The sequence below is a fragment of the Ctenopharyngodon idella genome, chromosome 14, assembly GCF_019924925.1.
Source record: "Ctenopharyngodon idella isolate HZGC_01 chromosome 14, HZGC01, whole genome shotgun sequence".
In the NCBI taxonomy this organism is placed as follows: Eukaryota; Metazoa; Chordata; class Actinopteri; order Cypriniformes; family Xenocyprididae; genus Ctenopharyngodon; species Ctenopharyngodon idella.
Window position 1 is genome coordinate 24,853,254 of NC_067233.1, and position 20,246 is coordinate 24,873,499.

Below are 20,246 nucleotides of genomic sequence, written 5' to 3' on the forward strand. Positions count from 1 at the left end.
ATACGCTGATGTTAATTGAGGATTTCATCCAAAAAGTCTGTCAGTATTTACTCACTCTTATGATACTTGACGCTTTAGTGCCTTTATTGAAGCTTAAAAGCTTCAGTTTCCATGGAAGAAAGAATGTGTTTGGAATGACATGAGGATGAATAAATGATGACAGAATTGTAAAGTTTGGATGAACTGTTCCTTTAAGTTACTCTGAAGTTTGAAATATATATTTATCAACTTTTATATGTTTAACAAAATTTTGTTGTCCAGGTTGATAAAATGAAAATTAGATTAGCCTCTGTTCTACTTTTCAAATCCAATTTATCCTTCTGTCTTTGTATTGTTGGATGTGTTCAGAATGGTATCTACTATTTTTGAAAGAAAGTAAATGCAGTGTGTACATTATGCAAATTTTTTGTTATGGAATATCTGGGAAAGCAATGCCATTTGCCAAAATATATACAAAATAACTGTTATTTTAGTATTATTGTTATACTATTATAGTTGTTATTAAAGTGCAGTGCCCCAAATATGCTTTTTCAGATATTACCTTTCATGCATTGTGTAAAACAGCTGTTTATGAATGTAAACGAGTCGTCAGAAATTTCAGTCTGACTACTTACAATACCTACGTAATAATGTAACAAATTTGCATAATGCCAGCCTGTTGTAACCCACAATGCAATGTATTTGCACCGTGAACCGAAAGCGATATCAACTGAGATGTCCTTTTTGACACACTTTTTGGTCAAACTGCCCCAAGAAATTTTTATTTCTGAGATGTAAACTGGATATCACACATAGTAGTACGGTCATTTGACAACAATGTAGCGTAAGACAGTTAAAGTGTCATTGCATCCTTCTGCCTTCTGTTTCACGTGTTATTTATTGAAAAGTAGTAGGCAGCGTACAGTAAAACAGCAGTTTGCTCATATTTCATTCTGAACGTTTTCTCACAATATCAACTAATGTATGATGCTCATCCCTGACTTTCTGTGTGTGTGTCCGTATTTTTCTATAGTAACCACCACATTGTCTCCGGGCTCAAGTCACGCCAGGAAGTGCAATGAAACTGAGAAGACCTACTGCGTTAACGGTGGAGACTGTTATTTCATACATGGTATAAATCAGCTGTCCTGCAAGTAAGTTACACACATTCATAACACATTAATTTGATCTGATCTCACTTCGACAGTCTCTAAACTTTATATTAGTTTCATTAGTCTGTTCATGGGCTTATATTTGACTACACACAGAGTTTATTGAAACATTGGTTTGACATCACCAGACTCCAAACAGGACTGTCAAATTAACATTTTAGTTTAGATTAAAACTATTAAAAATTAATGCAACAAAAATTGATAGCACTTCATCATACCCCCTGACCCATACATGAATTCGGTTTTTACTTTATTTTGATTTTGTTGACTATACATAACTTTGCAACTACATGTCAACTAACTCTCATTAGAGTATTAGTAGAGTATTAGTAGACTGGTAGGGTTACAATAAGTTGACATATAGTTGCATAATTTAAAAGTTGTTTAATAGTCAAAATAAAGTGTTAACATAAATTCTGCAGTTCAGACTAGTTATTTTAGTATTATTTATATACTATTATATTATTTACTAATATTTTGAATGATCTTTTTTTTTTATTATAGTTTAAGTTTAGGTAATTTTGTTGCGTGCTTTTGTCATTTTTATCAGTTTTTTATATTTCTATATAGCTAACTTATTTTTTATTTCCGTTTTAGGATTTTTAGTACTTAAACTTATTTCAGTTAGTCACTAAGGCATTTCTAATGTTTTATAAGATTTTATTGTAACATTTATATTTGACAGAAAACTAAGATTTTTAACAGTTTTACCTAACACTATCAATACTGCATCAGAGAAATTCAACAACCACCTTCTGGAAATATGCTGTATGTTGTGTGCATGATAATATGATTGTGGGTAATTTGTATTGATAAATCAAATGTGTTAAAGGAATCACCCAAAAATGAAAATTATCCCATATTTTACTCACCCTCAACCATCCTAGGTGTATATGACTTTCTTCTTTTAGCCAAACACAATCAGAGTTATGATAAATATAAGTTTTTGAAGCCCCATATTTAAAACTTTATAAACTATAATCACTGGCTTCCAGCAACTGCCAAACGCGCGTTCACGAGAGAGTTACATGGTTTTCGTGAGAGGCATCAATTCTCACCTAAGCTTATGCTACGCCTACGTCATACATCATACGTAGGGTCAGAGGTCACCCTTTTCGCCAGAACTCGACTCTCTCACAGTTGCCAGAAGCCAGTGATTATAGTTTATAAAGTTTTAAATATGGATATTTTTTCTTACAAAAACCCATCGTTTCACTTCAGAAGGCATTTATTAACCCACTGGAGTCATATGGATTACTTTTATGATGGATGGACACGCTTTTTGGAGCTTCAAAAACTCGGGCGCTATTCAATCCCATTACAAAGCTGGGAAGAGCCAGGATATTTTTTAATATAACTCTGATTGTGTTCAGCTGAAAGAAGAAAGTCATATACACCTAGGATGGCTTGAGGGTGAGTAAATCATGGGATAATTTTCTTTTTCTTTTTTTTTGGTGAACTATTCCTTTAAGAAGTACAGTAAGAGCAGTTATATGAATGTATTTGAATTTCAATCCATTTTACTTCCTTTAAATTCAAATTCAGAACTCCAGTTCTACATTGTGTTTGCTGCCTCAATTCAAATTCAGGAATTTAAAAGGTATTTTATTAGTTTCTACATGGCACACAATGCTGCAACGTATAGGATCCAGAAACAGTGTAAGGGATGATTGTTTGGACCTTTACTGGGAACAAAATTTAGAGACTCTTGTAACTTTAATTGAATACTGCTGGTCTAGAGAGAGCCAGAGAAATGACAGTGTGTCTGAGGGTCTGGAAGAAGGGGAAAAGGTTTGCCGTGTCGTCTGTCAGGTCTGTCGATGTATACTGCCGCGTTATCAATAGTATGCTGAGTTACTGCTCCCCTGTGATACCATGGACACAATGCTCCGTTCTTATCAGCCATTTCAGACAGGGCAGCTCAGATTTACGGTGTGTGCGGCAATTTTTTAAAGGAAGAGAAACAAAGCCATTAAAGCTGTTTAAAGCTCAACCCCTTTGGGGAAGATGTCATCCTTTAACTGTGACTCGTCAAGTCGATCTCTTTAATTTACAGAACAGAACATCTGAAGCGGATTTAAGGGTTAATGGCCCTCAGGGAAGCACGGACTGATTTGGAAATAGTGTGTGTTACTCTTGGCTTTCTTGACACAGTGATTCACTTATATGCCTGAAAGTTTGTCTTCAACAGCGCTAAAGCTTTACTTCACAGTACATGTGGGCGGTATGACCAAAATCTTTTACCAAGGTATAAGGCATTTTATATCATGGTAACAGTATCACGGTAGTTATTTTTGGTGGAAATTCAGTAAATTAAATAATTTACAAATGAATCATACTTCTTCTCACATATATATATATATATATATATATATATATATATATATGTGTGTATATATATATATATATATATATGTATATATGTATGTATCAAATATAAACATTAAAATATGCATAAAATAGGTTATACATAAAAAATAAAAGCAAAAAAATTAAATTAAAATGCTTTATACAGCTCTCAAATAATAATTCTTAATTATACAGCCTGGCTTTACTCTGTAAAACCATAAAGTTGGGTTTTTTTTATTAGTAAATTAGCATTTATGAATACTGAATTTGGGCATAATTATAATAAGGTTAATTAAAACTGTTTTTACCTCTCTTTGAATAATCAGTGAAGCCAAAAAGTACATTTTCCCACAGTAAAAAAAGTCTTAAACAATTAATGTTTTCATTAACTAATTTAGCACAAATATATTGACTGCAGTATAAAAGGTTTAGCAAAATCTCTACCAGTTGGCACATTTCTACCGTTGTACAGTATATATACTTGTCACCTCCCAACCATATTTCAGAGACAATACCTTAACATGTCATCTTAGTGTGTGTGTGTTTGTGTGTGTGTGTGTGTGTGTTAGTGTTACTGTAGCTCCTGAGGCAGATGAAATGCAGCCTGTCCCATTGACCTCTGCAGTAAATTCTGCAGACAGGCTGAACGGTGAATTCCCCAGTAGAACTGAACTCTAAAATAGCCTCAGTATATAAATAATGAAAACTTGTGACTAGACGAAGCTTTTGGCACCATTACGAAGCTTTTAGGGACTTTATTTTGCTCCTGTTTGTCTTAGGACATTCTCCTCATTAACCTGAGGTATAGATGATCACAGAAGTGGAACTGATTGGCATTTTATAAGGAAGTAAAAATGTAAAGCTTTGATTATGTTTGATCTACAGTCGGCCCAAAGACTATTTGGACACCTTTGGCATGCTTAAAATTGCATGAATTTTATTGCATTAGATCACAAGGTAGTCAAGCACATAAATAATGCTACTTTCCCTAAACTAATTTCACTTTTCTGAGCCATTTTTTGCAGCGACCTTTAAACAACTGGTCATTTTTGTAGCTATTGTTCAGGTCAGGATTGCTAAGGTATATTGTTAGAGGTCACATGACAGTGGAGAAATGGCTACAGGAAAACAAAGTGTCCCACTTTACACCTCTGTTTGCCGCTAAATCCAGCCTCAGCTGAAGTCATACGCTCCTATTAAGTATGAGAAACAGAAATATGAATGTGCATATCACATTATATTATTATATCACATTATTGATAATTCAGTGCCTATTAACCTGTCATTATTACACAGCTGTCGGAAATGCTTGATTCTGATTGGTCAGTTTTGGCATTCCGAGGTCAGTTATTCCCCAATAATGACTGTCCTCAATAGCAATGCCATATAATGACTCTAATCCGGGTATTTGAGGTCGGCGGCTCTTTCATGTCTCACATATCACACAGCGGATGTTCTCTCAAATGCAGCTGGTGCCATCTTGTGCCTCAGTTATCGACTATATTTACTGTGAAATGAAACCAGAAGACTTCAGTATTAAAGGGGTCCTATTATGCTTTTTTTACAACTTTCTTTAGTGTGTAATGTTGCTTTTTGAGCATGAAAAAGGTCTGCAAATTTACAAAGCACAATGTCACTCCTAAGGGAGTTTCTGAACTCCCTGAAACGCCTCGATTGTTGTCTTGAGTTTTCTTCCGGGAATGAACACGTCACGAACACGTCACGTCATTTAAAGAATTCCTGCCCAAAGCATTTGTAAAATAAGGGGTTGAGGCCTGGTTGAGTTAGTACTGTGTTGAAACACACGATTATGGTAAGGGGCGTGACATTCCCCAAGTAAGCTTGAAACGATCACAACACAACATGTCGACCGATCAGAGCACACTGCACTTTTCGGAAGGAACTAAACAGAGCGTTACTGACAGACTGGGAAGAGAGGAGCTGCAACAATGTCAAATATTTTAAATATGTGAAATCATATGGTGCATCCGAAATCGCGTACTGTCTGAGTAGGTACTACATTTGAATTTGAACATACTTCGTGACCAAAAAAAGCATGTTCTATATAGTATGAGTATATGTAGTATGAATGTAATCCGGATGTACTACATCCGCCATGTTGTCATTATCATGTGACCTACCAGCGTCAGGTGCGTCGCTTCACCTCCATTCATAAACCCTCTCCCGTGGCCTCATGGGATAGTAAAGTGTCCATCAAATGTGCACTTCAGAATCTTTCCGGAAATAGTAGGACTTTTCGCATCCTTTTTTGAATACTATGTATTCGGACATACTATTCTGTTGGCATACTATTTTTCGCATACTATATAGTAGGGAAGTAATCGATTTCGGACGCAGCGATGGTGTTTTTTGAACATTCAAGCATGAAAACCTACAGAGCCTCTAAAGGGACATGGTGAAGGAAAAAATATGAGATTGGAGGAAAAAATATATTTCAATGCTTTTGCGTTCACTCTCAAAAGTTTTGCGTCCCCCCTAGAAACTTTGTGTTTGCTTGTAAAGGGGAAACGCAAAAGCATTGACATCATTTTTCCTCTCATATTTTTTTCCTTCACCATGCCCCTTTGGGGGCTCTGTAAAAACCTATTCTAGTAGACCCCAAAAACAAAATCAATACTTTGAGAAAAAGGCCCAATAGGTCCCCTTTAATAGCAGGCATATGGTAATATTGTTGAAGTGTTTGTGTATAATTGTTTTCCATTACACTGTAATGGATTATATGATAATAAACAGGTACATTTTTAAAACGGTTTCTTCTCAAATCAATATTTCATGTCCCCATCATTATTTATGTGATAAAAATCTGTGTATTAACTGATACGACTGTACATTACCCTTTAAATGTCCATCTTGTTTGAACTTGTTAATTCGTCTCAAAATCTCAGCTCAAAGCTGCTTGCTAGGAACTTATTTAATCATTTTCTAAAGATTTCAGAATTTATAGATTTAAACGAGCATATTTTTGAGTGTACATATTTCTCCAGTAAGACAAAAACGCCCTAATATTTGATTGTGTCCCATTGGAGGATTGAGTTTTTGAGGGTGGTAAGCGCCCCCTTGAGGAATTGCCACCCAATTGAACCATCTGAATGAATCAGTTCACTAAAATGAATCGGGCTTCCCAACCCACATATCATTTTTGGAGCCATCCAAAAAATGGCATGAAATGACATGAGCACTCTTTCCTCAGGTTCAAACCCCTCCAGTGACATCACAGCGATGACATCATCAGGTGGAACAGCTCACAGGGGTTGTTCTCTGTTGTTCTAACTGCATGTTTCTCTGCTCTCGTCTCTCTCTCTCTCTCTCCTCTTCCTCCTCATGTCTCTTTCTCCTCTGCCCCCTCCCTCTCGTTCCTTCCTTCTCCCTCTGCGTGTTTGTTTCCCTTCATCAGGTGTCCAAATGACTATACCGGTGAACGCTGTCAAACCTCCGTTATGGCCGGTTTCTACAGTATGTCCATTTCTTCTTCCTGTCTGTTTGTCTGTCTGTCTGCTCTGAAGCTGCACGTTGGTTCTGATGTGTGTGCATGTACGTGTCTGCTTGTTTGCCCATTCTAAGTTTTTATTGGTTTATTAAGTAGAAATTCATGGATGTGAACGGATTTAGTATGCATTGATATATTATTAAAGACAGATTTCCACTGAAGGATAAAGAATATTAGGGAAGAAGAGGATAATTATAATGCAAGTGAAACAATAAAGCATGTTAACATATAGATTAGGTTCCCATAAAGCAGAATTATATTCAACAAGAAATTGAGTAATTAGTTCATCAAACAAATTCATGACATTTTTGACAGGCACTCATTGTTATCATTTAAAGGATTGTTCTGGTTCAATACAAGTTAAGCTCTGTGTCGACAGCGTCTGTGTCCACAGAAAATGATTTGAACTCAGAAATTGTATTGAAAGCAATGCACTTAAAATGGAAAACTGCACCACAATGAATGTTAAAATACACCGTGTTGCAGAAAAATACACAAATTACAAAGAAAGTATGGCTGCAAGAATTAAAGGCACAATATGTAATTTTCGCCACTAGAGGGCTCTTATTCAAAACAAAGGCGTGGCTTGATGACGCTGTGAATGAGCGTGTGAATCATGGGCGTTGTTGTCTTCAGCTCTACAGCCAATGGAAAGCAATCTGATGGACTTGGGCAGAAATCATGTTCATGGATGAGCTAATGTATTAAAGTTTGACTAATGTTGGGTCGAGAGCCGTGGGAGCGGGACGAGGCCGCTGGAGCGAATGCTACTGATCTCGAGTCCAGCGGAGCTTTTATTATGTTTTTGCTGCTGTCGGCCACTTCCGCTCTTTTCGTTTGCTTATGTGGGATAATGCAGCGCTGTTTTACATGGTTAAAACAATCATACTACATACATTGGAGTGTGTTGAAAGTGATGTTATAATGTTATTCTGAAATCTAGATCAATATTAGTAAAACTGGAAATCGATGGTAGCGTGGATATGACGTCATTGACAGGCGACGCAATGACACGGACTGTGTCCTGGTTAAAATTGCTGATTTCTCTGGATTTAAACATTGTTGGAAATGTTTGGGATAATTTAAGTACACAAGTCAACAAAATATTTAACATTGTTCTAGTGGTGTTTGGATTTTTTTATTTAAAAAAAAAAAAAAATCTTACATATTGTGCCTTTAACAATATACAATACTGTTTAAAAGTTTGGGGTTGGTATTTTATATTTTTGCAAGCCTCTTAAGCTAACCATGGTGCATTTATTTTTATTTTTTTAAATATATTCTCTCGACATCTATTGGAATATACTTTAAAATGTCATTTATTTCTGTAAAGTCAAAGCTGAATTTTCAGCTCCAGTCTTCAGCGTCACACGATCCTTCAGAAATCATTCCAATATGCTGATTTTGGTGCTCAAGAAACATTTCTTATTATAATCAGTGTAGAAACAGTTGTGCTGCTTCGTATTTTTTGTGGAAACCATTAATATATATACCAGGATTCTTTGATATATAGAAAGTTCAAAAGAACAGCATTTATTTGAAATGGAATTTTTAAAAATCTTTTTACTGTCACTTTTGATCAATTTAATGCAAAAAAAAAAAATTAAGTTAATTTCTTAATAAAAATAAATAAATCTTACTGACCCCAAACTTTTGAATGGTGGTGTACATGTTTACATGAACCTAGTGTGATACAATTGATAACTAAACTGGTCTGTGCAATGCTAAAACCCGTTATTTCATGTCATCTTCTGTCATGACCATGTAAAAACATTAAACCTGGAAAATTTCATGTGATACACACAAGAAAGCAGAAAGGGGCTGCTTACACAGAAAGGTTCACCCACAGGAATTACGCTGGTAACGCGTAACCACTTAACCAAACTAGAACAGTAGTTCCATGGGTAAAAGGACAATTTAGACAACTTTACAGCTCCAGTTGACTTTAGTCAAGGTATATGTTTTATTTAATTTAATGCAGATTAAAACAGGGCTGTCAATAGCTATGCTTCCATCCCCCTATTTTTATGTGAATCTTATGATATTGCATAAAAAATGCTGGATGAAAACGCCAAGATGCGTATAAATTCAAAAAATGCGCATAAAAAGCGTATGCTCTCAAATGAGGTGGATAACTTTTTTACCCAACAAGAAGACATGCACATAAACTATGATGGAAACACATTAACAGAATAAATAATTCAATGTGCAACAAAAAACTCACATGACTTTGCCTCAACAGAAGATGTGATTGGATAAGTGGACTAACCAGCAGACAGTCGCTTTGGTTTAATCATTCTGAAATGTCTGAACCAAAGTCTGTCATCAGAATGATTTGGTATAATTTCCTCCCAGAAGTGTCTCACGCGATTGAGTTCCTAAACACCAGCATCCGAACACAAGATCACACGACAGCGTTTATTGCGTTTTGTCTGCACGCTCTGAGATGCAAGTCATTTGTGATGAAGGAAAAAAGAACCCCAGTTTCTTCCCCGAGCAACTTCTGTTTCTATTATAGATATTTTGCGGCAATTTCCCAGGAAGTGACGGTTTTGTTCTCTTGAACACATGGGATGGAAACACTGCTTTATTCGCAAATGTTTTATGCGATATTCCAATCTTAAAAGAAATAGTCATCACATATTTCCGCTTTCAAATCCTCTGTAAGTGCATTACTGCAAACATAACTTTTGCTCGTTTTTATAAACTGTACACTCATAGAAATAAAGGTTCTTTATTGCCATCAGTGCACTATAAAAAAATGTTTTCATGATTTGTTATCAGAACATTTTTTCTTTTGTCAAATCAACTTAGATAATTAATGTAGTTAAGATACATAATATATTAAGTTTCTGTTTATTAAACCCATTGCCTTCATTGTATTAACTCACATTTTTAATTTCAATGAGCTAAAAAAAATTAAGGCAACCAGGTAACTTACTTTTTTAAGTTAAACCAACAATTCTTTTTTTACAGTGTAGTTCCATGAAGGAACTTTAACATCCATGGAACCTTGGATGTTTCCATGGAACCTTGGAGTTTATATCATGCAATTCTGACTTAATAACTCACAATTGCAGGGGGAAAAAAGTCAGAATTGTGAGATAAAAAGTCGCAATTAATTTTTAATTTTTTTTATTTAGTGGCAGAAACAAGCTTTCACAGGCATCACTGTGAAAACCCCCCTTCGAAACTTTTACTTTAAAGAAATTATTTCCACAGATGCTGTTGGTAAATCTTAACTTGCTTTGAGCCTGGAACATTCATATGAAGTTCTGGTTGTTAAGTAATATTGATGCTGTTGTCTTTAACAGTGCCTGAGGCATGATGCATGACCTCTAACCTTTGACCTCTAGAACCGCTGCTTTCCAAACAGCGGTAGATTGCTAGAGGAGTCCTCAGTGTTGCCAGTACCATGCATGCCGTAGGTGTGTTTATACATCTGCACATTTGCAGCGGAAGTTGAATAACATACAAGAAAATGTAATATTGTGACTAAAAAAAATCCATCTGTTTGTCATTTTGCATATAAATCATTAGAAACGACATTACTTGTGTCTACATTCATCTGTACTTCTTGTGAGTCTTTTTGTGTTGTACATTGTGCTTTTCTGTTTAATGGTTTTTTGTTTCTTTGTGTTTTTTGTCTTAACCTTAAACCAGAAATGAGGTCTAGTAAATATGGCAGTAAGTGTGGCTGTCTATGTGTCTGCATGTATTTGTACGCTTGCTTACATGTGATGACCAAGAAAGGCGTGTTGTTGTTTGTTTATTGGTGTTTTTGTTCATTTTGTTTCCGTTTTATGGGGAATATGGAGTTGGCCAGTGTGTGTCTGCATTGTCTGTCTGTTACTGGAACGTACAGTCACTCACCTCAGTGTCTCAAAAACAAACCAACCAAACAACACCACTGATCGCATTCTAGTGAACCGCCTCTATCTGAACAAGTGGACATTTTTACCTGAAACCTGTTTTCTTGTTTTTTCCTTTTTTTACATTGTCAACTTTCTGCATTGGCAGAGCATCTTGGAATTGAAATCATGGGTATGAAGTTATTATTTGTTTGATTCCTTAGATTAGGTTCATGACATAATTTGATGACATAGTTTAAGCATATTCACATAAGAACTCGTCTCGTTCTATTTTCTCTGTCCTATATTTGAACAAGCAAACACATTCCCAGCTTCTGATTTACTTTTTTCAGCTCTGACAAAGCGACACTCATTTTAGGAATATAATGAAACGCATCAGGCAGGTAGATCAATATTTATAGTATAAAACACATATTTCAGATTTTGTGAATGTAATATCAGTTGAATTTTATGTTGACATGCCAAGTTGTGATATTTCTTGGCAACCTTGATTGTTGTTATTATTATAAGAAATGTAGCAATTCATAAAAAAAAAAAATCATCAAAACATCATTTTATAAAAGCCATAAGCCACTCAAGGCTAGGCATTACGGTGATTTTACCACAGCCTTTGCTGTGATAAATTCTCAAACATAAACACATTATGAACTTGTTAGAGAAGTGAGATGTCTAGAATAATTTGTAATTCTTCACTCATTTCTTAAACAGTGAATTTGACTTGTTTCCCAGTAAAAATTTCCAAACATAAAGATTTAATTTTTGATTAACATTAAAGATTCTTATTTAAACCTTAAATATTTTTAAAATCGTATTTTATATTTAAACCTTGAATTATTATTATTATTTTTTAGAATTACCAATGGGGTAAGAAAAATAAACTTAAAATAATAAAAATTATAAGGATTTTTTAAAATGTTTTTGAAAGAAGTCTCTTCTGCTCACCAAGGCTTCATTTATTTGATCAAAAATAAATTCAGTAATATTGTGAAATATTATTACAATTTAAATGAACGGTTTTCTATTTTAATATATATTTTAAAATGTAATTTATTCCTGTAATGCAAAACTGATTTTCCTTCATAAATTATTCCAATATGCTGATTTGGTGCTCAATTATTAAAATGGTTATTATTATTAATGTTGCTGATTAATATTTTTTGTGGAAACAATTATGCATTTTTTTTTATATAAAAGTATAATAAAAAGTTTCCTTAAAAAAAATGACTGACCCCAAACTTTTGAAAGGTAGTCTGTCACGGTTTCCACAAAAATATTAAGCAGTAAAAACGGTTTTCAACATTGATAATAATAAGAATTTTTTCTTGAGCAGTAAATCATCATATTTTTTTCTGAAGGATCGTGTGACACTGAAGACTGGAGTAATGATGCTGAAAATTCAGTTTTGATCACAGGAATAATACATGTTTAAAATGCTATTTTAATTTGTAATCGTATTTCACAGTTTTGTACTATATTTTATCCCTTTTGACTGGTAGTGTATATCTTCATCTAATTTTGCTTCTCAAGTACATTTATGGATGTTTATTATTTATTTGTAAGCTTTTTTTCCTGGAAAACAACACAAATATACTGATTAAGAACCTGATTTATAAAACGTAGAATTTCCATTTTCTTTTGCAAATAACGTACATATCAGGGAGGCAAGTGAGGGGTAAAATGAGTGTTGCCCATCTCTTCTCCTGTCTCCTTGTCTGCACCACTAGAGTACATTAGCCGTTGGTCTGGGTACATCTCGCTCTCCGTTTTCTCTCTCTCTCTCTCTCTCTCTCTCTCTCTCTCTCTTCGTGTACTCTGATCTCTGTTTCCTGTAACAAGCATGCAATGCAATATCAGTGTCTGACTCAACCGCCCCCCCCCCCCCCCCCCCTCCCCCCTGCGTTTCTCTTTTATTACACACTCATCCCTCTACTGTTTGGCCCTCAATTCTCCTCTCTCCTTCCTCCCGTCCGTTTTTTTCGTTCCCTTCCTTCATGTTCTGTATGCTTCCTCTGTTGCTGCCCACGTTCAGCACCCCAGAGGATGTTTCGAATATTCTCGTTTTCAAAAATCAGACCCAGATATAAAAATATGTTCAAAGCATCTGTATAGATGGTCTTCATAAAACCTGTTCATTTAATCAAAACAATTCTTGGTGTTTTTCACCCTCCAGTCAGTTTTAAAGTCAACATGAAATGGTTGACTTTTGGTTGAAATGTGATATTATTTATTTGTAATATGATATTTCAGAGTAAAACAAGAAATTAAATGTGTATTGAAAAGAGGCAGTGCAAATTATAATGAAATTTCTGTTATAATAATATTAGGTAACACTTTAGTTTAGGGTCCAATTCTCACTATTAACTAGTAATTGATATTGAAATCCTATTTAAACTTATTATTATTCTGAGACTAGATTTCTTACTGCTACTCCTCCTAGAGCTTTAATGCTACAAGCACAAGTACAAGACATTGGGCCTGTTATAAAGTTAGTTGTTATATCTTTTCAAGATGATCAGACTTACAGTGTTCGTATAATTAATAATCAAAAATAAAAAAAATTCTCATAGACTTACATTGGCTGAGCAAAAATTCCCCCTCTAATAGAGTAATTCTGTCCACTAGAGGGAGCCCAGGATAAATAATCCTCTCGTTTACTTTCACTTTTAATTAGTTACAAATAACCCTTAAATAAATATATTTCATTTAACACCGAGCAGACATGTGCTTTGACTCAGGCTGCCCTTTCAGGCTTTCTCAAGCGAACATCAAAGTTTGTTTACAAACTTTAACTTCTAGTTTCTTATTATCATGCATATTACTAGGATATTGGCTGTTTATTAGTACTTATAAAGCACATATTAATGCCTTATTCAGCATGACCATATTCTACACCCCTAATCCTACCCAATACCTAAACTTAACAACTACCTTATTAATAATATTAATTATTGAGGCAAAAGTCGTAGTTGATAGTTAGTTAATAGTGAGAATTGGACCCTAAACTAAAGTGTGACCTCATACGATTACTTTTATGTTATTTTTTTTTAAATAAATGTGCACTGATAAATCATTCATAAGATCAGAAATCTGCATTAAGAAAAGTAAATAGGTCCGTTTTGATATCATGTTTGAATTTGACCGGTTTTATGAACAACCCTCTCTGAAGAGCTCTTATAGAAAAGCAGTTTGTGTGTTTTAACTCTATTTTACAGGCATGCTTTATGCAAGACGTATAAGCTCAGACGTCATAGGATTATATATAGAATAATGCATGTGATGTGCTTTCAGAGGGGCAGAGATTTCATTTTATAAACACTTCTAGACAAAAACTCAAGTTTCCAGTGTTGCACAGGATGGTTTCAGTCCTGAAGGTAGCCAAAAGTTCTCCCACTGTTTCAGCATAATGTGCTTTATGTGAAACCCTGGCAGACAGAGAAAGCACCACAGCTGTGCCCTTCCCATGCTGCCGAGCACCTGATATCAGCCATCTGAAATGTTTTAGAATGACATCTCATGCACCTCAGTACCCCTAAAACATGAAGTTTTTAGATTTAAAAGGATTGTTTGCCCAAAAAAGACATTATTTACAGACCCTCGTCACTCTGTATGACTTTCTTCCATGAAACACAAAAGGAGATGTTTAGCAGAATGTCCAAGCTGCTTTCTTCCACATAATGGAAGTGACTGGGGCCGACAACTCCAAAAATGACAAAAAAGCACCATGAAAGCATCTTAAAAGCAGTTGTGCACTATTTTACAAGTATTCCGCAGGTGTTCGATAGCTTCGGATGTTGTTATTCACTCAAAATCTTGCTCGACAGACCAAGTCTCCATTCACTTTTATTATATGGAACTTATGCTGCACTCTAAAAAATACTGGGTTAAAAACACCCCAAGTTGGATTAAAAATGGACAGACCCAGCGATTGGGTTGTTTTAACCCAGCGGTTGGGTTTTATGTTTGTCCAACGTGCTGGGCAGTTTTATTTAACTCAATTATTGTTTAAAAATGACTATATGGCTGGCTTAAAATGAACCCAAAATACGTTGGAAATTAAAAATCAGACACATAATTACAAGATGCAACAATAATAATCAAAAGGTGAACATTTATTAATAACCAATTTAATAAATGTTTATTGTTTAATTATTATTCAGTAACTTATTAATAAATGTTTATTTATTAAATATATTAATAAATATTAATTTACAACATATTTTGGGTTCATTTAAGCAAGCAATACAGTAATCTTTAAACAATAGTTGAGTTAAATAAAACTACCCCAGCAGGTTGGGCAAACATTGAACTCAACCGCTGGGTTTGTCCATTTTCAACCCAACTTGGGTTGTTTATAACCCAGCATTTTTTAAGTGTGCCTATGAGAAATTTCGTACTACCCAGTAGTTGCGATTATGAGCTCGTCACATTCAAGTGCTTTGTTGTCAGAAAGAACAGGAATCATGGAGGACACCAAGTTTATTCTAGCCTATTTATTGGGAAAATCTTATTAAAGCCAAAATGATATTTAGCGTCCTTATTCATTGACAACCATATAAACATTCACTGCACTAGATCTAGATCTGACGTTTCTGGAATTTCAGTCAAATACAGGCTATTTTCACTGTGTATAAAACATACAATTCGCTTCAAATGATCACTCAAATATGTAAATATGCACTACTTTAACGACAAGACAAGGCGATGTAGCTGTTGTGGGAAAAAAAAAAAAAAGAATAGCAGTCAGAGTGGCAATCGTTATGGCCCGTCCAACTCGGGAACTTCAAAATTATCCCCAAACTTCCCAGTGGTAAATATGACTTGAGAAGGTGTTCATGTCCAATTTTTTGAACTAGGAAATTTGTATTTATGATAATTCAGATAGCACGTGAAGGCAGCATTAAAGCTTGGACTTTGCTCTTTTAAACATCTCCTTCTTTGTTCCACAGAAGAAAGAAAATAATTCAGGTTTGCAATGACATGAGGGTGAGTAAATGATGATAGAATTTAAATTTTGGGGTGAACTATCCCTTTAAGTAAATGAGACTGTTTAGAAGTGACAGATATGACTGTTTGCTACTGTTAAATGAAATGTAGAGAGTGTTTTAGGCTGAATGGGTTAGTTTGACATGGTTTAAAGGCTGCCACTGATGCAGTGGTTGTGTGTTTTGTATGTATGTGTGTCTTTGTGTTCAATGGCCATCGTGTACATGTGTGTTTGTCTCTGTGTCTACGTCTGTGCATATGCGTGTGCTTGTCCATGGCTCTCGTTCATTCAGAGGCCGAGGAGCTGTACCAAAAACGTGTGCTGACGATAACGGGCATCTGCGTGGCACTGCTGGTGGTTGGCATCGTGTGCGTGGTGGCATACTGCAAAACCAAGTAAGCCCCGGGAACTTTATTGATCGCCAGAAAGAGCTGTGCACATTCACACATTAAATTAAAAAGCATGCCTAAGAAACACTTACACACCCTTGGGTGAAAGCAGCAGAACTGAGTCATTATACACTGACCGGTGACAAAAAAGTCGCTGTTTGGATTTAAATAGGCAAATGCTTAAGAGTCAATGATTGGATCATCATTGCAGTGATTATTATGTTTCTAGCATGTTATATGTTTGGCAACAGTTCTTCTAACATAAAATTGATGCACCTCTTGATGGAAATAACATCACAACATTTATTTCCATCAAGAGTTGCATCGATTTTTGGTCAAAATCTTGTATTGACAATGCAAGAGGTGAACACTCTGTAAAGTCTCCTCCAGCACATCCCAAAGGCTTTCAATGAATGTAAGGTCTGGACATAGAAGTGCCAATGATGAATCTTGACACTGTCATCCTGGAATATGTCCATGATGGTTGTTCCTTGGTGGTTGTTTAAGAAATAAAAAGCTACACACTCCATCATTTAGGGTTAGAAGAACCGTTGCATAGAACATGCTAGAAACATAATAATCACTGCAATAATGATCCATCCAGAGACACTTTGCCTGTTTAAATCCAAACAGCTACTTTTTTTTTATATATATATATATTGGGGTATAGTGTAGTATTTTTTTAAAGTAATTAAATTAATACTTTTATTCACCAAGGATGCATTAAATTGATCAAATGTGACATTAAATACATTTATAATAATACAAAAGATTTCTATTTTAAATAAATGCCTTTCTTTTGAACTTTATATTCATCAAAGAATCCTGACAAATGTGTCATGGTTTCCACAAAAATATGAAGCAGCACAACTGTTTTCAACATTGATAATAATAAATGTTTCTTGAGCAGCAAATCATCATATTAGAATGATTTCTGAAGGATCATGTGACACTGAAGACTGGAGTAATGATGCTGAAAATTCAACTTTGATCACAGGAACAAATTACAAATCAAAATAGAAAACTGTTATTTTAAATTGTAATAATATTTCTCAATATTACTGTTTCTAATGTATTTTCAGGCTGCATGTGAGCATGTTTTTCTTGCAAAAACATTAAAAATTCTTATTTACCCCAAAATGATATATATATATATATATATATATATATTTATTTATTATGATCATTTTATGACCAAAAGATAAATTATATCACCATACTGCAATGCATATTTTTAGATAATTCAACAAATTAAATATTTTACAAATTATTGTTTTCTTCAGTAATTTTATATTTGGTACTAGATACAAACTAAATGATAATATTATTCCAGTTAGTAAAACAAATCAGTTCATGGTGATGCGTCTATCCATAAAAATCAAAGTAACTTTTGTATGTTTTACTATAGTGATCAGCAGGTTAATACATCTTAACTGTAGATATTTGGTCATTTTCTGTTTTGAATATCAGAGTCTGTAGTGGTATACATCACAGGTCAGATTTCACATTGGATCTTTCTTCAGGAAACAAAGGAAGAAGATGCATAACCACCTGCACCAGAACATGTGTGGGGAGCATCCGAACCGCATGCTGGCCAACGGCCCCAACCATCCTGGTCCTGGCCCTGAGGAAATCCCCATGGTGGATGTGAGTTTGTCTGCCTCTCATTTCCTGTATGCTGATACATTCATTTGCATATTCTGAAAATTTAGTAATGCACACCAGTTAACCAACTGTTCTCATGCAGATTGCCTTTGTTTAATGTTGCTTTTAACCTATAGGTTTTTGAGGTGGACCATAGATTTGGGTTTGTTTGTTTGTTAGATTGAAAGCTTTTAGAGTCCAGTTTATTTAAAAAAGCTTTTGTTCATGTGAAGTGCAGTCTGTTTTCTTCTGGATCTGACTGCAATCCAGAAGTAAATTTCAATTGATTACAAATTTTAAAGGGACAGTTCACCCAAAAATGAAAATTCTGTCATCTTTTACTCACCCTCATGTTGTTCCAAATCTGTATGAGTTTCTTTGTTCTGTTGAACACAAAAGATGATATTTTGAAGAATGTTGGTAACCAGACAGTTGGCGGTAGCCATTGACATCCAAAGTAGGAAAAGAAAATACTATGGAAGTCAATGGGGCCCATCTACTGTTTGATTACCAACTTTCTTCAAAATATCTTCTTTTGTATGTAACAGAAGAAAGAAACTCATACAGGTTTGGAACAACTTGAGGATGAGTAAATGATGACAGAATTTTAATTATTGGGTGAACTATCCCTTTAAACAGCTTCCTGTGGTGCTCACATTGATCACGTAAGCATTCTTCAAATGTAATTGAATTTGGCTAGGACTTAATTGTGAAAGCAACAACAGCACAATCTCATGATACTCTTTTTATTGCAGTATATATCTAAGAATGTTCCATCAACTGAACGAGTAGTACGACATGGAACAGAGACATCAGGCAATTTTTCAGGCAGCCGGATGTCGTCACAATCCCACCACACCTCCACAGCTTCCCACGCTTCCAGTCATCGGTACTGACTCTTCTTCCCTTTCATTTCCATATATTGATCCTTGACATACTGTATATCCTCTGGCCATCTGTCTGTTTATTTGTTCATTTACCAGCCCAACTAAAAAAAACAATTTACATCCATTTATTTTCCCATATACTGTATATAAAATTGATTCATTAAAATATATAATTGAAATAAGATAAGATTTTTTAATGTTATTGGAAGAAGTTCTTATTCTCACCAAGGCTATATTTGATTAAAAACTGTAATATTATTGAAATTTAAAATAACTGTTTTCTATTTGAATATATTGTAAAATGTAATTTACTCCTGTGATCAAAGCTGAATTTTCAGCATCATTACTCCAGTCTTCAGTGTCACATGATCCTTCAGAAATCATTCTAATATGATGAGTTGCTGCTCAAGAAACATTTCTGATTATCATGTTGAAAACAGTTGTGTATATATTTATATCCCTCACATATGTTCTTCCCTTCTTGCTGCCTCTCAGGCACGAGGAGCGCACATGGAGTATGGATCGGACGGACAGCATGCACTCTGACTGCCAGTCGGGGGCGCTCTCCTCCTCCGTTGGCACCAGTAAATGCAGCAGCCCGGCGTGTATGGAGGCTCGTGCCCGCCGTGCAGCATACTGTGGTTATCCTGATGCTACACAGTGCCCCCTACAGTACGGAGACTCTTATGACTCCCTGCGGGACTCGCCTCACAGTGACAGGTGAGTGAAAGAGGAAATAACGGCAGATAAGAGCTGTTCACCTTCAAAGGCACTGTGCATATTTTTAGTCAAATAAAAGTATGCTGACTGTTCTGTTGGTTAAATCAGACAAGGAAGTTTGTAAGCTTTATCTTATCAGTGATATGATATTTGGTGTTGAACCATAGCACAACTTAAGGAGATCTCAGATCATTTTCAGTGGCAGTAGCTAACTGTCATGTTCCTCATTTGTTGCTTTGGATAAAAGCATCTGCTAAATTATAAAATGTAAATCTTTTCAAACAACCTTTTCCTACTTTTTCCAACCTTTTTAAAACCTTTTCTCTCTAAAGTGGCTTTGGAAAGTCAGATTCATTTTCATGAAATATGTGAATCATTTACTGAATCAGCCTGTTTAAATGAACTATCCAACCAAAACAATTCATTTTTGTAGGAAAATGTTTAGTTAAATGCTTTTGCATTATTGTATCAGCTGTTTTCTAATTTGTTTTTGTTTGGCTGTGTTTAGTGTAAGTTATCTGTTCAGATTTGATGCTGTCATTCTAATTGGGTGATTCATCTTTATATAAATGCAGTCAGGGCTTGACATTAACACCTGTCAACCCACCAAACACAGGTGGATTTCAGTGTGCGTGTAACGCAGTCGCTCCTACTAGCCACCTTGGCGGGTTGAATTTTATATAGGCCTATAATATATATATATTTTCCACAGAATAGACACACAATACCAGCTGTGTTTTCT

General features: G+C 35.0%; 1 protein-coding gene across 5 annotated transcripts in view; it reads left to right on the plus strand.

Annotated features, from left to right (window-relative positions):
* nrg2b (neuregulin 2b) overlaps nucleotides 1-20,246 on the plus strand; it is an 87,209-nt gene that overhangs the window by 63,324 nt on the left and 3,639 nt on the right. For 4 of the 5 annotated variants that reach the window (XM_051860267.1, XM_051860263.1, XM_051860262.1 and 1 more), the window contains 7 exons: nucleotides 1,013-1,133; nucleotides 6,916-6,974; nucleotides 11,029-11,052; nucleotides 16,157-16,259; nucleotides 17,777-17,900; nucleotides 18,653-18,786; nucleotides 19,280-19,504. In XM_051860267.1, coding sequence (XP_051716227.1) covers nucleotides 1,013-1,133; nucleotides 6,916-6,974; nucleotides 11,029-11,052; nucleotides 16,157-16,259; nucleotides 17,777-17,900; nucleotides 18,653-18,786; nucleotides 19,280-19,504 — 790 coding nt within the window. The remainder of the gene's footprint in view (nucleotides 1-1,012; nucleotides 1,134-6,915; nucleotides 6,975-11,028; nucleotides 11,053-16,156; nucleotides 16,260-17,776; nucleotides 17,901-18,652; nucleotides 18,787-19,279; nucleotides 19,505-20,246) is intronic. The other variant, XM_051860265.1, reaches the window with a different exon arrangement.